General features: G+C 38.5%; 1 protein-coding gene across 1 annotated transcript; it reads left to right on the top strand.

The window, feature by feature from the left end:
* Window positions 1–464: 464 nt before the first annotated feature.
* Window positions 465–15,271, top strand: slbp (stem-loop histone mRNA binding protein). The gene is made up of 8 exons (XM_061979909.2): window positions 465–634; window positions 1,337–1,453; window positions 4,730–4,843; window positions 5,404–5,475; window positions 6,992–7,114; window positions 10,698–10,850; window positions 10,922–11,030; window positions 14,790–15,271. Exons 1-8 carry the CDS (start codon window positions 480–482, stop codon window positions 14,859–14,861), a joined length of 915 nt encoding a protein of 304 aa, XP_061835893.1. The 5' UTR covers window positions 465–479; the 3' UTR covers window positions 14,862–15,271.
* The last annotated feature ends 7,065 nt before the right edge of the window (window positions 15,272–22,336 follow it).

Here is a 22,336-nt window from a genome sequence, read left to right as displayed (position 1 = left end):
GTAAGGAAATTATTTGCCATTCTTTATAATCTTACGTTGATTTATATTGTTGTAAGTAGCTAATAAAAATATATTTATTCGCGTTACCATGAGTTGATTAAGTTGAAAAACTTACTCGGGTGTTACCATTTAGTGGTCAATTTAGTGGTGCAATCTACTAATACAACTTTCAATCAATCAAATCGTACAACCTTTGTCCTGGGTTATCATAATAATAATCAATTAAGTAGAGGCAAATTCATGAACTTATTTTGCCATGACGTTTCACGTAGAATGTATCAATATTCCTGTATTTACTTGGTATCGGATCGATACCAGGATTCTTGGTATCGCCCAGGCCTACAGTTTACTTGATATTAGATCGATGGCGAAATGTCCAGTATAGCTTGCTCCTGTTTCATTGGTTATCCATGCGCATGCGCGTTGTCCTTCGAAAGGGCTATGACGTGCCCAGCCATATAGCAGCCTTTTCCGGTCACATGACCCTAGTAGGAGAGTTTGGCCGCGTAAGTCGTGTTGGCGGGTGTTTGTTGTCTGTTCGTCCTGGATTAACACAATTTAATTTGAGCGTTAACAACAACATGTCTGACTGGATCAAACGCACAACACTTGACAGGAGCGCACCGGCAAATAGGTAACGTCATTGTTGACATTTGATATTAACTAAATTAGTATCATGCCAACCTTTTAAACATGTAAGCAGCCATCATAGTGTGTTCCTGCATCTTATAATATTTGTGCTAATGGCCAAAAAATGAGATAAAATACGCCAGTTTAAGCCTTTTTTGAGCTAATAGAAGCTAACAAAGCTTGGAAGACATCTTTTGTGGACGGACCATCAACCGGAAGTGGGAATCTAAAGGCGGGAGAAAGCAGGTTTAACAAAAGACGTTTTGTCGCGTTGCCACTCAACATTTTCTTATTTTTAATGTTTGGTTTTGTACTAAATTGTAAAATAATCAACATGATTTCAGTCAGTCAGTGAAGACACAATGCTGTATCGTTTATTATTGTCATTTGAACCTATTTTTCATTTCTTTTGCAGTTCCAATTAAAACAAAAACTTAGGGGGAAAAAAGAGTAACGCATTTAAAATAGCTGTACATAAAATAAACACAGAAAAATAAGTCAAATCAAGGCAAAATGATGGAATATTATGTGTGATGTTAAAAGTCTACATTAGATAAACATTTCTAGTTCCATAAACTGATGATAAGCAGTTAACAACCTTCTAGTAATGTAAACATAGAGGACAAGTAGATTAGGGTATGAATGATGTATTGTTTTTTTAGATAATCATGGAACTATATGATGAATATCCACTGTTTTTGTGTAGGACGCTCGGCTCATCGCGCTCGTCCAACTGCAGGAAAAGAGCGGTCGACGGTAGCTTGAGGTCCAGAAAGGATGAAGGTGAAGAGGATGATGCTCATACTGACAACAGAAATGCCAGGTAAGACGTGTGTGTACTTCACTCTCTACTCTGTTATACTCTGTATTAGGGCTGGGCGATATGGCCTTTTATTAATATCTCGATATTTTTAGGCCATGTCACGATACACGATATACCGTATTTTCCGCACTATAAGGCGCACCGGATTATTAGCCGCACCTTCTATGAATTACATATTTCATAATTTTGTCCACCAATAAGCCGACCCGGACTATAAGCCGCGCCTACGCTGCGCTAAAGTGAATGTCAAAAAAACGCTGCGCTAAAGTGAATGTCAAAAAAACAGTCAGATAGTTCAGTCAAACTTTAATAATATATTGAAAACCAGCGTTCTAACAACTCTGTCCCAAAATGTACGCAAATGTGCAATCACAAACATAGTAAAATTCAAAATGGTGTAGAGCAATAGTAACATAATGTTGCTCGAACGTTAATGTCACAACACACAAAATAAACATAGCGCTCACCTTCTGAAGTTATTCTTCATTCGTAAATCCTTCGAATTCTTCGTCTTCGGTGTCCGAATTGAAAAGTTGCGCAAGCGTGGTATCCAAAATGGCCGGTTCCGTCTCGTCGAAGTCATCGGGAGTCAGTGTCGCTGTTGTTCTGTGAATCCTGCCTTCCGGAAAGCTCGGACCACAGTTGTGACCGAAATATCTGCCCAGGCATTTACGATCCACTGGCAAATGTTGGCGTATGTCGTCCGGCGCTGTCTGCCCGTCTTAGTGAAGGTGTGTTCGCCTTCGGAGCTGTGTGAAAAAAGCCACCCGGCCTCTTCGCGTAAACTTCCCTTAACCACTCGCTCATCTTTTCTTCATCCATCCATCCCTTCGAGTTAGCTTTTATGATGACGCCGGCTGGAAAGGTCTCTTTTGGCAAGGTCTTCCTTTTGAATATCACCATGGGTGGAAGTTAGCATGGCAAGCTAGAACCACAGTGAAGGATGACTTCTCATTCCCTGTGGTGCGAATATTCACCGTACGTGCTCCCGTTCCACAGTGCGGTTCACAGGAATATCAGTTGCTGTGAAATACGGTAGTAATCCGTGTGCGGATGGAGAGATTGCGTCTTTTTATGAACCGGATCGCTTAGTAGGAGCCATTTTGTGGTCTTTACAGATGTAAACAGGAAATGAAACGTACGGTGATATCCGCGCGTTTTTTCTTCTTCTTCCGGGGGCGGGTAGAAGAAGAAGCGCTTCCTGTTCTATGGGGGCGGGTGCTTTCCTTGGCGGTTGCTTGCGTAGAAGAAGAAGCGCTTCCTGTTCTACCGGGAAAAAAGATGGCGGCTGTTTACCGAAGTTGCGAGATCGAAACTTTATGAAAATGAATCGTAATAAAGCGCACCGGGTTATAAGGCGCACTGTCAGCTTTTGAGAACATTTGTGGTTTTTAGGTGCGCCTTATAGTGCGGAAAATACGGTATATCTCGATATTGTGCCTTAGCCTTGAATTAACACTTCATGCATATAATCACACCAGTATGATGATTCTATGTGTCTACATTAAAGCATTCTTGTTCATACTGCATTAATATATGCTCATTTTAAACTTTAATGCAGAGAGGGAAATCACAACTAAGTCAATTTACCAAAATTGTACGTATTAAACAGTTATTAAGCAGTGGCACAAACATTCATGTAATTTCAAAACAGAAAGTGCAAGATTGTCAGAAACATTTTAAAACAAGCTATTAGTGCACTTTTGTGCATGATGTCACTAAGATGACATATCAAAACAACACTAAATTAAAGTGCACTTTTTGTACAGAACACCGCTACAATAGTTTAAAACAAATAAAGTGCACTTTTGTGCATGATGTCACACAAGATATTTCAATAACTCAAATAATAATAGGAAATCTAATAGTGTATGTCCTTCGCTATGTGGTAGGTTACTGCAGACGTTATCTCCTTCTGTTTTTGACAATTTTTTTCATACTGTGTTGATCTGGAAATGGAAGACGCCGGGCTCAATTGGGTCTAAGGCTGCAACTAACAACTAATTTGATAATCGATTAATCTGTCGATTATTACTTCGATTAATAATCGGATAAAAGAGACAAACTAAATTTCTATCCTTTACAGTATTTTATTGAAAAAAAACAGCATACTGGCACCATACTTATTTTGATTATTGTTTCTCAGCTGTTTGTAAATGTTGCAGTTTATAAATAAAGGTTAAAACAAAAAAAGTAGCCTCAGCGCATGCGCATAGCATAGATCCACCGAATCAATGACTAAATTAATCGCCAACTATTTTTATAATCGATTAGTTGTTGCAGCCCTAATTGGGTCAGTGCATTTTGTTGGTGTGGCACCGGCCAAGATTTTGACATGCAGAGTTTCAAGCACTCTTCATTCTCTAGCGGGTGACTTTTCAAATGATGCTACACATTAGCAGTGCTGCTACTTTTTATAGCAACGCTTTTGCAGCATAGTTGACATATTACGGTTGTCTGTTCAACATCTTCCCACTTGAAGCAAAACCACCGCCAGACGATGGACCCCATGCTGTTTTTCTTGGGAGTTAATTCTTCATTTGTTACCAGATTCGCACCTTCTTTCTCTCGTATTACCACTCGCACTGCTCCGCTAGCACCACAGCTAATGTTACCCATGTAGCTACCTCTCTATTCCGCGAGAGCGTATGACGTTGCACGCGCGACAATATGTGACGTATGTAAGAAGGTGCGCTTGTTTTATCTCTCTGTGAGAAGGAGAGACAAGAAAGAGTGAGAAACGCCTGTAGTGTAATGCCCGCACCTAGAGTGTACGCCCTGAGAGAGTGTCCGCCCTGAGATCGGTAGGTTGTAAGTTCAAACCCCGGCCGAGTCATACCAAAGACTATAAAAATGGGACCCATTACCTCCCTGCTTGGCACTCAGCATCAAGGGTTGGAGGTTAAATCACCAAAAATGATTCCCGGGCGCAGCCACCACTGCTGCCTACTGCTCCCCTCTCCCCCCAGGGGGTGAATAAGGGGATGGGTCAAATGCAGAGGACAAATTTCACCACACCTAGTGTGTGTGTGACAATCATTGGTACTTTAGCTTTAACTTTAAAAGCAACTGTGTGAGAACATATACTCGAATACTCACGATATAGTCATTTTCTATATCGCACAGAGACAAACCCACGATATATCGAGTATATTTGATATATCGCCCAGCCCTACTCTGTATATGTTTTAATGTATTTTTACATTCATGGTGTTCATAGCTGATCGTTGTGCTTTTCTATCACACTGCAATAAAGGATTTATTTTTCTTGTCCAGTTTTACCACTCCAGAGGGCAGAGTTCCTGTGTCTCGCTGTGCTCGACCGGCCGACTGGGCGAGTCAGGTGGAGGAAGACGAGATGAGGAGAGATGTTCACAGGGACATGCAGCGGTACCAAACTACTTTATCTTTGAACGTAGAATCTTTCTTCTTTGTGCTGTTATTAATGAGAGCATAGCATAACTCTGTCAGCTGAAAGCACTTACAGGCTGGAAAGTAACCTTCACTTAGGAACTCTGTAGGATAAACAATGTGAGCCAGCTACACTTTGTGAAGGATGGATCCAACTCTTTTTTTCATCATATTATTCTAATACACATTTTCGGCCAAAATTTTAGCGGATGTTTTTTATTTAGTTATCTTATATCCTCTCGGTTGTCGTACGGCCAAACATTACACATTGCCAGATGCCTTACTATTATTATCTTATACTGTTTTGTTTTTTTACTTCTGTTGTGTATTTTTATTATTAGACAAGAACATTGGCAGAGCCTTTTTGATTTCCTTGTGTTTTAAGCAAGGCTGTCCTTGACTAAATGTTTTCATACTCCAATCTGATTTTTTTGTATGCTAGCAAGTATGTTAGAAAGAGCAATAAATAAAAAGACTGGTGTTGAACATTTAAATGTGATTGTTTGTATTTGTTGCTAAGCTAGTATTGACCTTTTTAGTTACAGGAGGAGAATACTTGCTGCTGATGTCACTCAGAGAGAGAGAAAAACCTCTTCTGGCTCTTCTGGCAGGTGTGTTACCTCTCCTACATGACAAAATAAAGTAATTTATTAGAACTTAGTCTTTCCTCTACTGTTATATTATGTCATGTTTAATGTTGTTTAATTTATTAAGCACCGGGTGAACACAGAAGTAATTCAGGATGTTACAGAATCTCACAACGCCCCATTCAATTTGAATTCCGTTACTTGGGGTGACCATTCGAATCAAAATCGATTTCTACGACCTTATATAGGGTATAAGTAACGATAAAACCTGTACGTGTATACGCGCAGTGAGTATGCTAATAAACTAGTAGGCCTAAAAACATCTTTTTGAAAACTAATTCTTGAAAACTTTGAATCAATTCAGAATCATAATGAAAAATAATCGAGATTTGGACAAGACCCAATTTTCTTCTGGCACATTGAGAGGTCTTGTAAGGATACTTTCATATAGAACATTGTTTTGATTAAAGGGAACCTATTATGCAAATCTAACTTTTCTTACCTATTGGTACCTGCATTTGTTGTGTATTTGGGATCAGCATAAGTCCCGAAAATGTTTTATCAAACTGGAGGCGTTGCAGAGATGTTTATAAAACTATGTTGTCTTCCTTCATACTTCCTCCAAACGAGCCGTTTGGAATTTGTTCTGTCCTGACGTCAGCGGATATCTCCATATACTGTATGTTTGAAATGTACTTAAAGATCTTTGCGTGAGTCCGCCGTTGTAGTCCGATACTGTAGTCAATGAGTTCCTTCTTTTTCTCTATCCTCTTGTCGTGGGGCAGACTGGCTTGTACATGCATATGTTGTAGTTTTTAGCGCTTCCATATGGAGTCTACTGACTGATATAAGTTTGTATTATACGCTACTTTGTATTAGAAATGACAACAGCGGAAAATGCATATGCATGTAGTTTGCTCCACAACAAGAGGATAGAAAAAAGAAACTTATTAACTGCAATGGTGGACTTGAGCAAAGCAGTTTGGGTACATTTCTACCATGTATGGAGATAATTGCCGGCATCACAATTGGGGCAAATTCAAAACAGCTTTTTTTGGTGTAAGTAAGAAAAAAGGCAAGATTGTATTTAAAATATCTCTGCCATGCTTTGATGGTTTGGGTTCACATTTTCACGACTTCTGCAGATCCCAAATACCAAACGCGGGTACCAATAGGTAAGAAAAGTTGGTTTTGAATATTCCTTTTATTTATTTTTAAAAGTCTTTTTTTGTGGCCGATTGTAACTCAAAGACGACTTCTGCGCCTCTGCTCGCTGTGCGTGATAGTGAGCAAGGCAGCACAAGAAGCGGACAGTTAGAAGAATTTTTTGGGCAAGGAACTTGATTCACTTTCTGCACAATTGTAGTAAATGAATCATTTGGATGACATTGTTGTGAGGGGGTTTCTATTGCTTTCCATTATGAAAGTTTGTGTGTTGGTCAGTCAACCTGCGATGAGTCTCCAATAAGCCTTGCTTTCATAGAGCTGCAAAGTGTGAGTGATGTCAGTACCTTGTTAAAAATGTTTTTTTCTTGTGCAGCTGCGACTCTAAAGAGGGTGATCAAGTGGAGATGGATGAGTCTGTGTTGCTACGACGACAGAAACAAATCAACTATGGCAAGAACACTCTGGCCTATGACCGATACATCAAAGAAGTTCCCAAGTACGGACAAATACACATCCTAACCAAAAAGTAGTACACAATATTAATAAGGCATACCCACTAATTTGTATCACTCTTAATAAGCAGTACCTTACATTATATTACTCATAATAATAAGTGTTCAGTACTACTAATAGTAAGCAGTACCGGTACTTAGCAAATATACTACTTATAACTGGCTATATATCGTAATAGAAGATAAAAAAAAGGGGGGGGGGGGGGTTTCTATGCATATTCTAAATTATTTTGGCCTAAATTAATTTGTATCAATGTTTTGTATGTGTTATGGCGCATATTTGTCTTATTTTCTATTCTATTGTGATGATTAATAATAACCAAGCGGGTCTTTCGTTTACGGGTTAATGTTGAACATCGCTAATGATAACACAGAAGCTGTTCTTAGCGCTATCTTTACCGCGACAATCACGTTGACCAACTTTTGACAGAACAACTTTTGATGCACTTCATCTTAAACTCCTGCCTCATCAATAACACATCGCTATATTGGTGAGACTTTGACATGAGTGATATCAAAAGGCGACAGACTTGATGTAACTCGGGGCGCCATAATTGCTAACAAGACTGCTGTCAACTCAATTTGAGTGAAAATATCTCATCTTGATGGCGTTTCTCAGCATTTTAAGGTGAGATTAAAAATAGATTATTTAGATAAATTAATTACAGGTCATAATTAATCACTTGACAGCACTATTTCCTTTTAACAGGGCTCTGATGATGTTAAAAACCTTTTTGGAAGATCGTTAAGTTTTTTTTAATGTTTTGTTTATTTTCTACCGTAATCTTCGAAAATCATTGAACAATTATTCAACAAAAGATTGGACAAAAAAACAAAAGTGAAACACTCACAGAGAACCAATATGGATACAGAGCTAATATTTCAACATCAATGGCATTAATCAAAATAACAGAGGAAGTTGCCAATGCAATAGATAGTAAACCGTGTGCAGCTAGTATTTATGGATCTAACAAAACCTTTTGACACAATTAATCATGATATCTTAATCAACAAATTAGAACGGTATTGTATCAGATCATTGGTTTTGAACTGGGTAAGAAGCTACTTAACCAACAGAAAGCAATACCGTATTTTCCGCACTATAAGGCGCACCGGATTATTAGCCGCACCTTCAATGAATGGCATATTTCATAACTTTGTCCACCAATAAGCCGCCCCGGACTATAAGCCGCGCCTACGCTGCGCTAAAGGGAATGTCAAAAAAACAGTCAGATAGGTCAGTCAAACTTTAATAATATATTAAAAACCAGCGTTCTAACAACTCTGTTCACTCCCAAAATGTACGCAAATGTGCAATCACAAACATAGTAAAATTCAAAATAGTGCAGAGCAATAGCAACATAATGTTGCTCGAACGTTAATGTCACAACACACAAAATAAACATAGCGCTCACTTTCTGAAGTTATTCTTCATTCGTAAATCCTTCGTCTTCGGTGTCCGAAGTGAAAAGTTGGGCAAATTTACGATCCACTGGCAGATGTTGGCGTCGTCTGGCGCTGCCTCCTCGTCTTAGTGAAGGTGTGTTCGCCTTCTGTCATCCATTGTTCCCACGCAGTTAGCAGTCTAGCTTCGAATGCCCTGTTGACACCAATATCTAGCGGCTGGAGGTCTTTTGTCAATCCACCCGGAATGACGGCGAGTATTGAATTAAGCGCGTAAGCGTGTCTCTCAATGTGCTGTTATGAGCTAGCAAATATAACAACTACACTACCCAGCATGCAACGATAGTTACGAGCATGCGCGGTAGCCCTGAGAAGCGTTGTATGCTGGCAGTTAGAATGTGGTTATGAGCACGCTGTGAGTAAACGTTGAGAACTCAGTTAACACGCCTCGTCTGCATTATTTATAATTAGACAGACAACACACTTAATAGGAGCCATTTTGGGGTCTTTACATAAACACACAAATGGAAATGAAACGTCACATATCCCAGCATGCACCGCGCGCTTCTTCTACGGGGAAAAAAGATGGCGGCTGTTTACCGTAGTTGCGAGACCTAAACTTTATGAAAATGAATCTTAATATTTATCCATATATAAAGCGCACCGGGTTATAAGGCGCACTGTCAGCTTTTGAGAAAATTTGTGGTTTTTAGGTGCGCCTTATAGTGCGGAAAATACGGTACATAAAGACAGGTGAAATATATGTAAACAGCACTAAATATACCTTGCAATGTACCCCAGGGATCAATTTTGGGACCAGAATTGTTACATTTTTATACAAACGACATCTGTAAAATTACTAAGGACTTAAAATTAGTGCTATTTGCAGGTGACACAACTGTGTTTTTTCCAGGATAGAACACACAGAAGCTAATACAGATACAAAAATAAATTAAAGAAACGGTTTGACAAAAACAGACTATCCTTAGACCTCAGCAAAACTAAAATAATGCTATTCGGTAACAGAACAAGAGAACGTCGGATACAAATAGACGGAGTAGACATTGACAGCGTAACAAAAATCTAATTTTTAGGTGTCATAAAAGATGATAAAATGAACTGGAAATTGCATTTAAAATATACAACATATGGTGGCAAGACATATTTCAATAATGAATAAAGCAAAATGTTTTAAATCGAGACCAAAAATCTTTTTACATTCTCTACTGCTCACTAGTGTTACCATATCTGAGTTACTGTGTAGAAATATGAAGAAATAACTACAAATGTACACTTCATTCACTAATTGTGTTACAAAAAAAATCTGTTAAAATAATACCTAATGTTGGATATAGAGAACATACAAACACTTTATTAATTAAATAAAAAATTCAACGACTTGGTGCACTTGCAAACAGTTAAAATTAAATACAAAGCAAATAATAATCTGCTACCCAAGAATGTACAACAATTCTTCACAACGAAAGAGGAGAAATATAACCTAAGTCTAACTTAAAATATGTGTATGCATGTACAACACATAAAACCCTTAGCTTTTCAGTATGTGGAATTAACTTATGGAATGAATTAAGCAAAAAAGGCAAACAATGTACTAATATGATCCAGTTTAAAATGCTGTTCAAAGTACAAGTGTTCACAAAGTACAAGGAAGAAGAATTATGATACTGTAAATGTATTGAACTTATTGAAAATGTTATCATTCATCTCATTAAGGGTATCATAACGGACTTACCGTAACTATTTATGAAGAGAACTGTTGTATTTAGAATTCATTGATGGAAATTGTGTACAGTACGTGAACATTTGTGGGAGCAGTTGCTGTGAAATAGAAAGTGTGTAGGATTAAATAAGCTTCACTTCTTCCTGTTACTACATGTTGTAAGGGGGGAGGGAAATGAAGATGTGTACAATATGTGATATATCTTATTGAAACTTGACACATGTTCGAAATTAACTTAAACTCAGACTCAAAACTATGAAAATATTAGATTTATTGATAATAATCCTACTTTGCGGAAGTTCTCTGACCAGTAATAATACTCATCAGCAGTGAGTATTATTATGCAAGTATTAAGTAGTAAACTAATATTACTAGTAACCAGTATTAAGTAATATAAGTAAAGTATGTTGTGTGATTTACAGACACATGCGACAGGCAGGTGTTCATCCGAAGACTCCTAATAAGTTTCGTAAATACAGTCGTCGTTCGTGGGATCAGCAGATCAAACTTTGGAGGGTAAAACTTCACGCTTGGGACCCGCCAGCAGAGGAGCAGCAAGAGCGTGTTGATGCCATGTAAGTAAAGATGATGATGATGATGTACAGTCTATACTGTACAATACTCTTCATGTACTTTGCTCCTGCAGTGAAGAGCTGGGTCTGGACGACTTGATGGACATCGAGCTGGACTTCCCCTTGTTGTCGGATTCTGGGAACGGCTCCTGCTCGCTCACTACACACAACGTGGCACTAGAGGTGAGCTTTACTGGGTTCAAGTATCATCAATAATATTTACTGGGTGTTTTGTTCATGATATTTAAATATCATTATATATTTACTGGGTGTCATTAAATATCATAGCAGGCTACCCGTTTCCAGTCATCAAAAATATCTATCTTTTCAACAAAGCAAGCTTTAACAGGTCATCTTTAGGCTAATACTATAGTATTTCACACTTGTAGTATTGTCTTACAGTAAAGACTATTTCGTGTATTGAATTAGAGCTGTCGAAAATAGTACTTAATTAGCATTGAAAGCACTTCAACACATAACAGAGTAGAGCTGATCAATTAATTGAAAAATAAATCTAAACCGACATTTAGACCTTCTAACTAATGCAAAACTGCCCTGTCAGTTATTTCTTTTTTTTGCCCACTTATAGACAGTGCCCTTAAAATACACTAGAGCTTGTTTAGTTACATGGAGTACAGCCAGGTGTCGCAAAAGTGTGAAGGCTGCCAGAAAAGCAGAAGAAGAACAAACTGTTCAATCCAATTTGGACACAGTCTCATTGGGCTACTGTTTGTTTATTTACCTGTATCAATGCGGATTTGAGCTTATTTAGAAAAGTTTATAGGCAAATATGTAAGCAAACATTAATAAATATTTAAAATGAAAGAGTGGATTTATACACTCTTGAGGAAATACATTTTTGAAAGATTTAAAGCGTCATCACCAAGACATTACTGCTCGCCTCAACCTCTCTTCCTTTAACACTTAGAATGATTAAATACCGGTAATAAAAGATTGAAAGCACATCATGTCAAGCATGGTCCGATTGTATTCTACAACATGATGAAAATGATATTTTTAAGACCCATTTCCTTTAACACACTTTCGTTTTTCCCTGACTTTATTACCTTTATGAACCACTTCTTTTGGGACGCTATGAAAGCTCTTCCCTGTTTGTCTATTTGAACGATTGGACCACCCAAGACCAGAACAGCAGTACAGCATTTTTTCCTCAAACTACACTCACTCACTTGTTTTAATGCAACGCTCAAGTCACGTCATATGCAACCCAGCAATAACTATTAACAATGATGTAATTGCGCTTGAACGTAGCACGCATTAGCTGTGTGTTCTGTTGTTAGCTATCCAAATCGCTATCATTAGCTAGCGTTGCCTATCATTAAATGTATATTCTATCATAAAACAACATGACTGCAAATTGTTAGTTACTTCTCTTGGACTGTTTTTATGTCTGCATGCGCTTCCCACGTGTATGTGTGTACGAGATGACAATCCTGAACGCTAGACTAATTCCTCGGGCTGACAAGCAATTTTTATTCAATATAATTATTGTGAAAAATGTAGACTTTTTTCTTTTTTTTAACTGTTATTTAAGCTTTTTTTTTTTTTTGGTGGCTAAGTGAGAATTTCAGCTGTTAATTGAACTTTATTCTGTAACTTTTAATCAAATCCAAAGGGGCTTGATAGGTTGGTTGAACAACAAAAGTGAGCGTTGTCTTCTTATTACAGAAGTGAGAGACAGTGTCAGTGTCAGGAAGACGTCACAAAGTAAGAAGTGAGTGGCTGGAAGGACCTTCAGTTCAGGGAGGTGTCAGGAGATGTACAAGTCTTGTAGCAAGTATTTGCAGGTTGGCAGCTGAAAAGAGTCAGGCAAGAGCACATGAAGACAGCTAAACTTTGACCAAACCAGACACATGACATGAGGGTGGAAGTACCGTAACTGCATTGAAAGTGGCATGAAAACATCACAAGGTGGCTCCAGTACACAAAAAAAGCTAGATGAGTGAGTTAGTGAAGTGAATTATATTTATATAGTGTTTTTTTCTCTCGTCTCAAAGCGCTTTACGTAGTGAAAACCATTATCTACATCTTTAAGCTCCATTTGAACCTGTGAGCTGGAAATGACTCCAGTTTGTCATCAATTCTAGCCATACCTAAGTAATAAACAAACAATCTGGCTAACTGTACATGCGTTATCTTATGGCGTGATAACTCGTCTCTGACACTATATAAGTCCTGGAAAATTGTTTAAGGAAATTGTGCAAACCCTGCATGACTTGATTTAATACAAACATTTATCAGGTATGTGGTTTTTTCGTCTGGAGTCGGAAATCTGTCTTTTTTTATCTCTGTAAAAAAAAAAGTTTCCTTTTTTTTCTGACCTGTGTGTTAAAATCTTGATCAGTCTCTTTGCCCTACCTGCCAACAACTACTGTTTTCCCGTAATGAGTATGGTTTTTGATAATCCAGTGGTAAAAAGTACGGTTTTCCAATAAAAATGATTAACTTAAAAATCGAAGCTACGTAGCGAAGCAATTCCACGGGCAGGGGGCAAAATATACAGGAAACAACAATGATGATTGGTTTGTTTGCATATAAGGAAATCCATGTTGGTTTGGTTGGTTGGTTTACTATGATGAGTCACGATTGGTTAAGATTAGTGCAAAATATTACGGACAGGTCAATCACAGGCAAGATAGGGTGTCGAACCAGAAAGGGAAATTACAACAGACGCGCACAACCCAAATGACGACGAGAGAGCCTGAGAAGAGAAGAGAAGAGGGAATGTTCAAGCGGGCGATTTATATATATTTTTTTTTAAAAACTAATGGAAGATGGCATAGGGGGATTCTCTTCTTTAGATTTTTCTTTTAGCGATGTAGACGACGTCCAGGAATCCCACAATGCGTCTACTTGGCTACATTTGGATAAATGTTTGCGTCTGGATAAAACAATTCCCAACACATTCATTTTAGTTGTTCATCACGTAAGCCCAAATTGGAATACACATTTAAGAACACACATGATTTTGGCAGGCATGTGATGACTTTTGCTACAGTATAGCCTGTCTAAATGCTACATTTCATTTTCATTGGTGTTTTAGAACAAGACAGTAGCATAGATTTTGTTAATTATTTCTACTGTTTATATTTTGACATTGAATAGTTGAATCCTTTTTTAAACAAACAATGTGACTGCAAGATATTTATTTCATGCTATAAATCACAAATGGCTATTCGGATAAAGGAAGTTAGCTAATAGAATAAACATTATTTGTAGTCTTTATGATTTTTGCATCTGGAACAGTTAGAAGTGGAGAGAGAGTCGAAGAGACAGAAATTGGCTATAAAATCCAGGGCAGAATCCACTAAAGCAGAAACAAAAAGGAAAATGCAAGCTGCTCAAACATTTGCCAGGAATGCTCATGTTAGAGCCAATAAAGCAAAAATGCCAAAGTAATGTGTAAATAATGTAAATAACTAGATGAACCATCTGCGGCTGGGAAGTGAACACTAGTAAGGTTGTAAATACTGTATAGAGTAGGCTAACCCATGTGGTTGTGAACACAAGTTGTAATTACTGTAGTGACTAAATAACATAGTGACTGAAGCAGACATTGTGATTCATTTGGATGGATGGGATATGTATTTATGTAAACTCTGTTGATCATTTTTCAATTCTTTAAACACTAAAACATCTTTAAAGGGTGCCTTTTTTGTTAATTTTTGCATGATCAATTGCTGAAAAACCAGGAGCTTCGGGGGGTTGCCTCCCTTGTCCCCCCACCTCCGGCTTATTTTCAGTCTTTTTCATTCAGTTCAAATCACATGCCTGGTTTAGTTATGAAATTACTCATGATTAACAAAAATGACTGCGTGATTTTCAATTGGTCCTTTATTGAAAATAAGTATTCACATTTTGAGTGCAACAATTAATGCTATATATATTTTTGAGAAATTATTAGTTTCTCTTCTGCTTCAGGATGAAGACTGCTCTGGAACTCCTGTCAAAGTGCAGAAGATGGAAACAACTGTGGACCTCAACACCGCATAGCACGCGTCTATTAAACAACGCTTTTACTTCACTACTCCCAATAGTACAAATTTTACACATTAGTGTTTAGTTCTGTCTCTTCAAAAATGTTTTTACTTCACTACTCCCAACCGTACAACTTTTACACATTAGTTCTTTAAACAAATTACATTCTCAGGGATTGTTTCTTTACAATACTATAGCATCATAATTGGGTTTATTCATCGAAGCATTTAAATCACACATTCAGTTGCAGATTTGGGCGCATTTAAGACAAATCATTTTCTTTTTAAGACTGCATTGTAAGATGATATTGCCGTGTAGAATTTCAAAAGCTGAGTTGCATTGGGCTTTTTTTTACACTTGTGTTTTTTTTTTAAATAGAAGTGTTGTTTTGCTTCATGGTGAATATGTTGAAATAAAAAAATAATTATGTATAAGTAAGTATATGTCCTTGTATTGTTGAAATTGTTTGACATGCGTGTAGTGCTACAGGAAATCAGTGTTTTTAGGGGCCCCCAAACGTGCACTCCTTTGTACCAACTTGACCAAATAGAGCAAAGCAAGCATCACAGGTAAACTACTGCTAAATGTTTATTTCGACATGTCCTGCTTTTAAAACAAACCAGTTACAGCATTTGTCAAAATAGTATTCTTTATTGTAATACAAAACAGGTCCTTCATGTTAGACATCAAACTTTGAAGTCAAATAGCAAGTTCATAATGTATTTCTCCACGTGCATGGTGATGCCAAAGTAATTTTTCTACTGTCCAAAGTAACTTGAAAAGGGCATTGAGACAGGCAAGGAGAGTGTACAAGGTGCGACTGGGGGAGAAACTGCAGAATAACAAAACACGTGAAGCGTGGAGACTAAACCATGAGGACCATTACTTGCTACAAAGAGAAGGCCGGTAATGCAGAATAGTTTAACCGCTTTTACAAAAGGTTTGACTCCTACCCTGTCCACTCTGCTACTGCTGTGACCTGGACTGCGTCACCCAGCATCTTGTCCTGCTCCACCCAGCAGGTACACCATCCTTGCTGCTGCTGTGAAAGCTTTCACTGTGGAGGGGGTCCGTGAGGAGCTAAGAAAGCTCCAGGGGAGGAAGTCTGCTGGTCCTGATGGAGTAACACAAAGGCTGCTTAAGGAATGTGCATCGGAGTTAGCTGTGCCTCCACATACCATCTTCAACAAAAGTCTTCAAACTGGATGCGTCCCTGCTGACTGGAAAACTTCCTGCCGAGTGAGGCTGGTAGGGTGCAAGGACTGCAGACCAGTAGCACTAACATCTGTCATTATGAAGACCTTTGAGAGGCTAGGACTCTGTCTGCTCAAACCACAGGTATAGCAGGCTCTTGACCCCCTACAATTTGCCTACCAGGAGGACATGGGAGTGGACGACGCCATCCTCTTCAAGCTATATCGGTCCAGTCCTTCCTGGAGGGAACTGGAAGTTATGAGGCTGATTTTCTCTGACTTCACTAGTGCGTTTAACACCATCCAGCCTCTCTTACTAAGGGAGAAACTGGTGAGGATCGGAGTTGATCCTATTTTTACCAACTGGATCTATAACTACCCAACGGGACGGTCACAGTGTGTCGGGCTAGGGAGGAGCGTTTCAGAAACTGGTAAGCAATACGGGGGCACCACAGGGTACCGTTCTGGCCCCCTTCCTCTTCACAATTTATACCGCAGACTTTGCACACAAATTTGCTGCATGCCACATAACAAAGTATTTTGATGATACCGCCCTTGTGGCTTATGTGAGGGGAGGGGATGAAACCGACTACAACGTCCCGATGGCTGCTTTCTCAGACTGGAGCAAGAGAAATTGTCTTATCCTTTAACGCGCCAAAGACCTAAGAGATGAGCATTGACTGTTGAAGGAGTTCCTCCCATCAGTTGGTCTAGATCGGGGGCAGCAACCCACGGCTCTAGAGCCGCATGCGGCTCTTTAGCACCGACCGAGTGGCTCCCTGGACCTCTTTCAGAGATGTGTGAAAATGGAAAAAGATGGAGAATTTTTTTTTTTTTTTTTTTTTGTTAATATATTTTCTGTCGGAGAACAAACATGACACAAACCTTCTTAATTGTTAGAAATCCCACTGTTTATGTGATACATGCTTCACTGACGAGCAGGCCCGGCCCTAACCAATCTGGCGCCCTAGGCAAGATTTTAGGTGGCGCCCCCCCCACATCGGCAGTGAAGTGTATATACTCACAAGAACCCGAATAGCTTTGTCTTTGACCTTTTTTTTTTACATACAACTATACCTAATATATAAAGGGGTGGAAAGTGACTATTACCTGCAGGGCAAACATTAGCTAACCAGAAGGCAATAATGTAAACAAAAAACACCTGCTTAAAAGATCTAATACAAATGTCCCTGAGGAATGTAAGGTGGGAGTACTGTAATTACCTAACGTTACATTATTATTTTCCATAACAATTTAGCCCCCTCCACAATATTAACCCGACGTTAAAACCAGAGGTGGGTAGTAACGCGCTACATTTACTCCGTTACATCTACTTGAGTAACTTTTGGGATAAATTGTACTTCTAAGAGTAGTTTTAATGCAACATACTTTTACTTTTACTTGAGTATATTTATAGAGAAGAAACGCTACTTTTACTCCGCTACTTTTATCTACATTCAGCTCGCTACTCGCTACTAATTTTAATCGATCTGTTAATGCACGCTTTGTTTGTTTTGGTCTGTCAGACAGACCTTCATAGTGCCTGCGTTTCAACAAATACAGTCACTGGTGACGTTCACTCCGTTCCACCAATCAGATGCAGTCACTGGTGACGTTGGACCAATCAAACAGAGCCAGGCGGTCACATGACCTGACTCAAACAAGTTGAAAAACCTATTGGGGTGTTACCATTTAGTGGTCAATTGTACGAAATATGTACTGTACTGTGCAATCTACTAATACAAGTTTCAATCAATCAATCAAAAGTGTGAAGGAAAAAATACACTTTTTTATTTCAAACGTACATCCCGTCACAAGCCTAAAGACTGACTGCACAGTTCCTGTCTTCACAATAAAAGTGCCGCTCCATCGCACCTGCGCTTTCAAAATAAGAGTCTCCGAAAGCCAGCGCAAACAAGCTAGCAAGCTACGGAGTTTGCCGCCAATATATTTCTTGTAAAGTGTGTGAAAACGAATATGGAAGCTGGACAAATAAGATGCCAAAAACCAACCACTTTCATGTGGTATTAGACACAAAGGAGGAACTTTTCTTCTCCTCCATTTGAAAACGTGGACATTAAGCACTGCTGTCTGATTACAATCAATGCAAGTCATCAGAATCAGGTAATACACCAACTTATATTCTTGTCTTCATGAAAGAAAGGAATCTATATGTGTTAAACATGCATGTATATTCATTAAAACACCTTTAACATGTAAACAAAAACGGCAAAATAAATAAATATAAATGATATACTGTATATATCAATGTATGTGTATATATATATATATATATATATATATATATATATATATATATATATATATATATATATATATGATATGTGTGTGTATGTTACTCATCAGCTACTCAGTACTTGAGTAGTTTTTTCACAACATACTTTTTACTTTTACTCAAGTAAATATTTGGGTGACTACTCCTTACTTTTACTTGAGTAATAAATCTCTAAAGTAACAGTACTCTTACTTGAGTACAATTTCTGGCTACTCTACCCACCTCTGGTTAAAACAGAACTAGCAATTGCCGAATCATGTAACATTAGCTTAATGCTAAAAAGCCAGGTTACTATCACATTCTGTAACAGACAAATAATTTCATGTAGGCTAACGTTACCTACCTGCTACCTCTGTCTTTTCTCGTTTCTCCTCTTCTTTTCTCTTTTTTCTTCCCTGGGCACCTGACAGTTTTGGCCGTTTTGACATCTTGTGTTGATTTTTTGATGTGGTGACGTCCAAAAAGAGATACGGGAAGGGAGGGGGCGCACCGTGCGGGGGGAGGAGGGGGGGGGGGGGGGGGGGGGCGTAATGTTGTAACAAATAATATTTCTATTAAATAGGCTTTACTTTGCATTTTAATTAACGTGAGATTATTTTTTTGTATTTAGAAATAATAGTAACAACTTTTTTTTTTTTTTTTTCTCCAACATTTGTGGCACTGGCATGGCGCCCCCTGATGGACGGCGCCCTTAGCATTTGCCTATACGGCCTATGCCACGGGCCGGCCCTGCTGACGAGAGTATTTGGCAAGCACCGTTTTGTCCTACTAATTTCAGCGATCCTTGAACTCATCGTAGTTTGTTTACATGAACATTTTTCTCCGATGCTTCCACAGAAAGACATGTTTTATGCCACTCCTTTGTCTCATTTTGTCTACCAAACATTGTATGCTGTGCGTGAATGCACAAAGGTGAGCTTTGTTGATTTAAATGATTTGCTGGAGAGCTTACCAGGCACATTTGGTCAATCCATGACTACTGTAAGCTAACATGCTATTTAGGCTAGCTGTATGTACATATTGCATCATTATGCCTCGTTTGTAAGTATATTTGAGCTAATTCAATTTCCTTTACTTATGTCCTCTGCATATTTAATTTATATTTGCATGTCTCATGACACATTATCTGTATGTACTATTGGCTGCATTTCTGATAGTTATTTTTGTGCCATGTTGTTCCAGACCACAGCAAACGTTACCCAGCTTGCAACGATTGCAATAAATCCATTAGAAGAAGAGAACCTGCTGTTTCCTTAAACTTGGACACACACATCTATACCTTTGGCCCTTCTGGGCCATCTCATTCTGTGAGAAGCCTCCATTTTACTAATGATTTCCAATGCCGCCAAAATGTGTAGAATAAAAATTAAAATACAACATTTCTGTCAACAAAGATTTGCGTCAGCCTTTGATAGCAGGCTAATATAACTAATATAGACACTTACATCATGTGTTGCCTTCATTTTAACACTTATATAAGGCTTTTAATTTTTTGCAGCTCCAGACAGATATTTTTATTTTGGATTTTTGGTCCAATATGGCTCTTTCAACATTTTGGGTTGCCGACCTGTGGTCTAGATAAATGGACAGGACATTGAAGTGGTCCAGTCTTTCAAGTACCTGGGAGTCCACCTGGACCAGAAACTGGACTGGTCAACAGGCAAATGCTTTTTATAAGAAAGGGCAGAGGAGACTGAGGTCTTTTGATGTGAGCGGTCTGATGCAGCTGTGCCATTTTCTTTGGTGTTGTGTGTTGGGGTGGCAGCATGATCTCGAGAGCTAACCGGTTGGAGAGATTGTTCAGGAAATGTGTCTCTGTGATGGAGAAAATGTGGACTCTGGGATCTGTGCTTGAGAGAAGGAGGGCTCTCATGCAGGGCATCCCCAGACATCTTTTGTGTGACACTATGGCTGCTGAGAGGAGTAACCGTAGCAACAGGCTCCTCTCATTACACTGCAGAACAGACGGTTTAAAAGAGATATTTTGTTCCTTCGGCCATAAGACTGTACAACAGATCTGTTTGAACTATGCATGTGCATTTCATTACTGTCGTCGGTATCTTCGAGAAGTAAGTATTTATTATTGTTGTTGGAATAAATGGATATGCTTTTATGCTACCAGACATCTGAATTTCCCCTATTGTGGATCAATAAAGTATTTATATATCTGTCTTTTGTTCAACCAATATATATATATTTTGATTACTGCATCTGGTACATATTCATCAGTTTGACCCAAAAAATCACTTTGTAAGATTTAAATATGCATGTCTTCACATTACAAATTAAGAACTGAAGAAAACTAATATAATCCACTTTAAGAAACGCTTCAAACTTAAAGTGTCTACAAAGAAGAAGAACCATGATAAACATTCTGAATTTATTTCATCCATCCATTCATTTTCTAGATAATCTTATTGATATCACCATATGAAATATACCTTCACTAATTATTATTTATTTTTAATGTTAGTACTTATGGAGTCTATTGTGAATACATTGAGAACAGGAAGTTAACAACAGTTTTAGCATACTGCTATGCAAAGGAAAAGGGGTAGGATTGAATAAGCTCTGCTTCTTCCTACTCCTTTTCGAACATGTTGAATAGAGCAGTGTTTTTCAACCACTGTGCCGCGGCACACTAGCGTACTGTGAGAGATTATGTAATTTCACCTAATTGGGTTTTGCAAACCAGTAATTATAATCCGCAAATGTGCCGTTGTTGAGTGTCTGTGCTGTCTGGAGCTCGGCAGAGTAACCGTGTAATACTCTTCCATATCAGCAGGTGGCAGCAGGTAGTTCATTGCTTTGTAGATGTTGGGAACGACGACGATGGTTTGCAGGTAAAAAGGTATCTAACGCTTAAACCAAAAATAAACAAAAGGCGAGTGTCACTAAGAAAAAGCCTTGAAGCTTAAGGATGGCTATGCAAAACGAAGCTAAAACTGAACTGGCTGCAAAGTAAACAAAAACAGAATGCTGGACGACAGCAAAGACTTACAGCGTGTGGAGCAGACGGCGTCCACAAAGTACATCCGTACATGCCATGACAATTGACACCAAAATAGGAGCGCAAGACAAGAACTAAAACACTACACACAGGAAAACAGCAAAAAACTCAAAGTAAGTCGGGGCGTGATGTGACAGGTCGTGACAGTACACCTACTTTGAGACAAGAGCGATAGTGATGCATGGTTGGTTATGGTTTGAATATATATCCAACAATTGCGAGAACGACATTTTACTGTCAATATCGGTTGCTGAGTTTCATTGTTTAATGTTTTCTGCTGGTCTTGAGCCTCGGGACTTTTTCAATGAAAAAAATGTGCCTTTGCTCAGAAAAGGTTGAAAAACACTGGAGTAGAGAAATTGGAAATTGTGATGTATCATATTGTATGCATGCATGTTCGAAATAAACACAAACTCAACTCATCTACAGGTAAAAGCCAGTAAATTAGAATATTTTGAAAAACTTGATTTATTTCAGTAATTGCATTCAAAAGGTGTAACTTGTACATTATATTTATTCATTGCACACAGACTGATGCATTCAAATGTTTATTTCATTTAATTTTGATGATTTGAAGTGGCAACAAATGAAAATCCAAAATTCCGTGTGTCACAAAATTAGAATATTACTTAAGGCTAATACAAAAAAGGGATTTTTAGAAATGTTGGCCAACTGAAAAGTATGAAAATGAAAAATATGAGCATGTACAATACTCAATACTTGGTTGGAGCTCCTTTTGCCTCAATTACTGCGTTAATGCGGCGTGGCATGGAGTCGATGAGTTTCTGGCACTGCTCAGGTGTTATGAGAGCCCAGGTTGCTCTGATAGTGGCCTTCAACTCTTCTGCCTTTTTGGGTCTGGCATTCTGCATCTTCCTTTTCACAATACCCCACAGATTTTCTATGGGGCTAAGGTCAGGGGAGTTGGCGGGCCAATTTAGAACAGAAATACCATGGTCCGTAAACCAGGCACGGGTAGATTTTGCGCTGT

The sequence above is a fragment of the Nerophis lumbriciformis genome, linkage group LG19 (genome assembly GCF_033978685.3).
Source record: "Nerophis lumbriciformis linkage group LG19, RoL_Nlum_v2.1, whole genome shotgun sequence".
NCBI lineage: Eukaryota > Metazoa > Chordata > Actinopteri > Syngnathiformes > Syngnathidae > Nerophis > Nerophis lumbriciformis.
This window is presented reverse-complemented; position numbering and strand designations above follow the sequence as displayed.

Bases quoted from the DNA above. Each gene is read 5' to 3' on its own strand.
- slbp (XM_061979909.2), top strand. From the start codon at position 480: ATGACCCTAGTAGGAGAGTTTGGCCGCGTAAGTCGTGTTGGCGGGTGT. The intron at 4,844-5,403 runs GTACCAAACTAC...TGACCTTTTTAG, and splicing joins GTTCACAGGGACATGCAGCG to TTACAGGAGGAGAATACTTG. The intron at 10,851-10,921 runs GTAAGTAAAGAT...TTGCTCCTGCAG, and splicing joins CAAGAGCGTGTTGATGCCAT to TGAAGAGCTGGGTCTGGACG.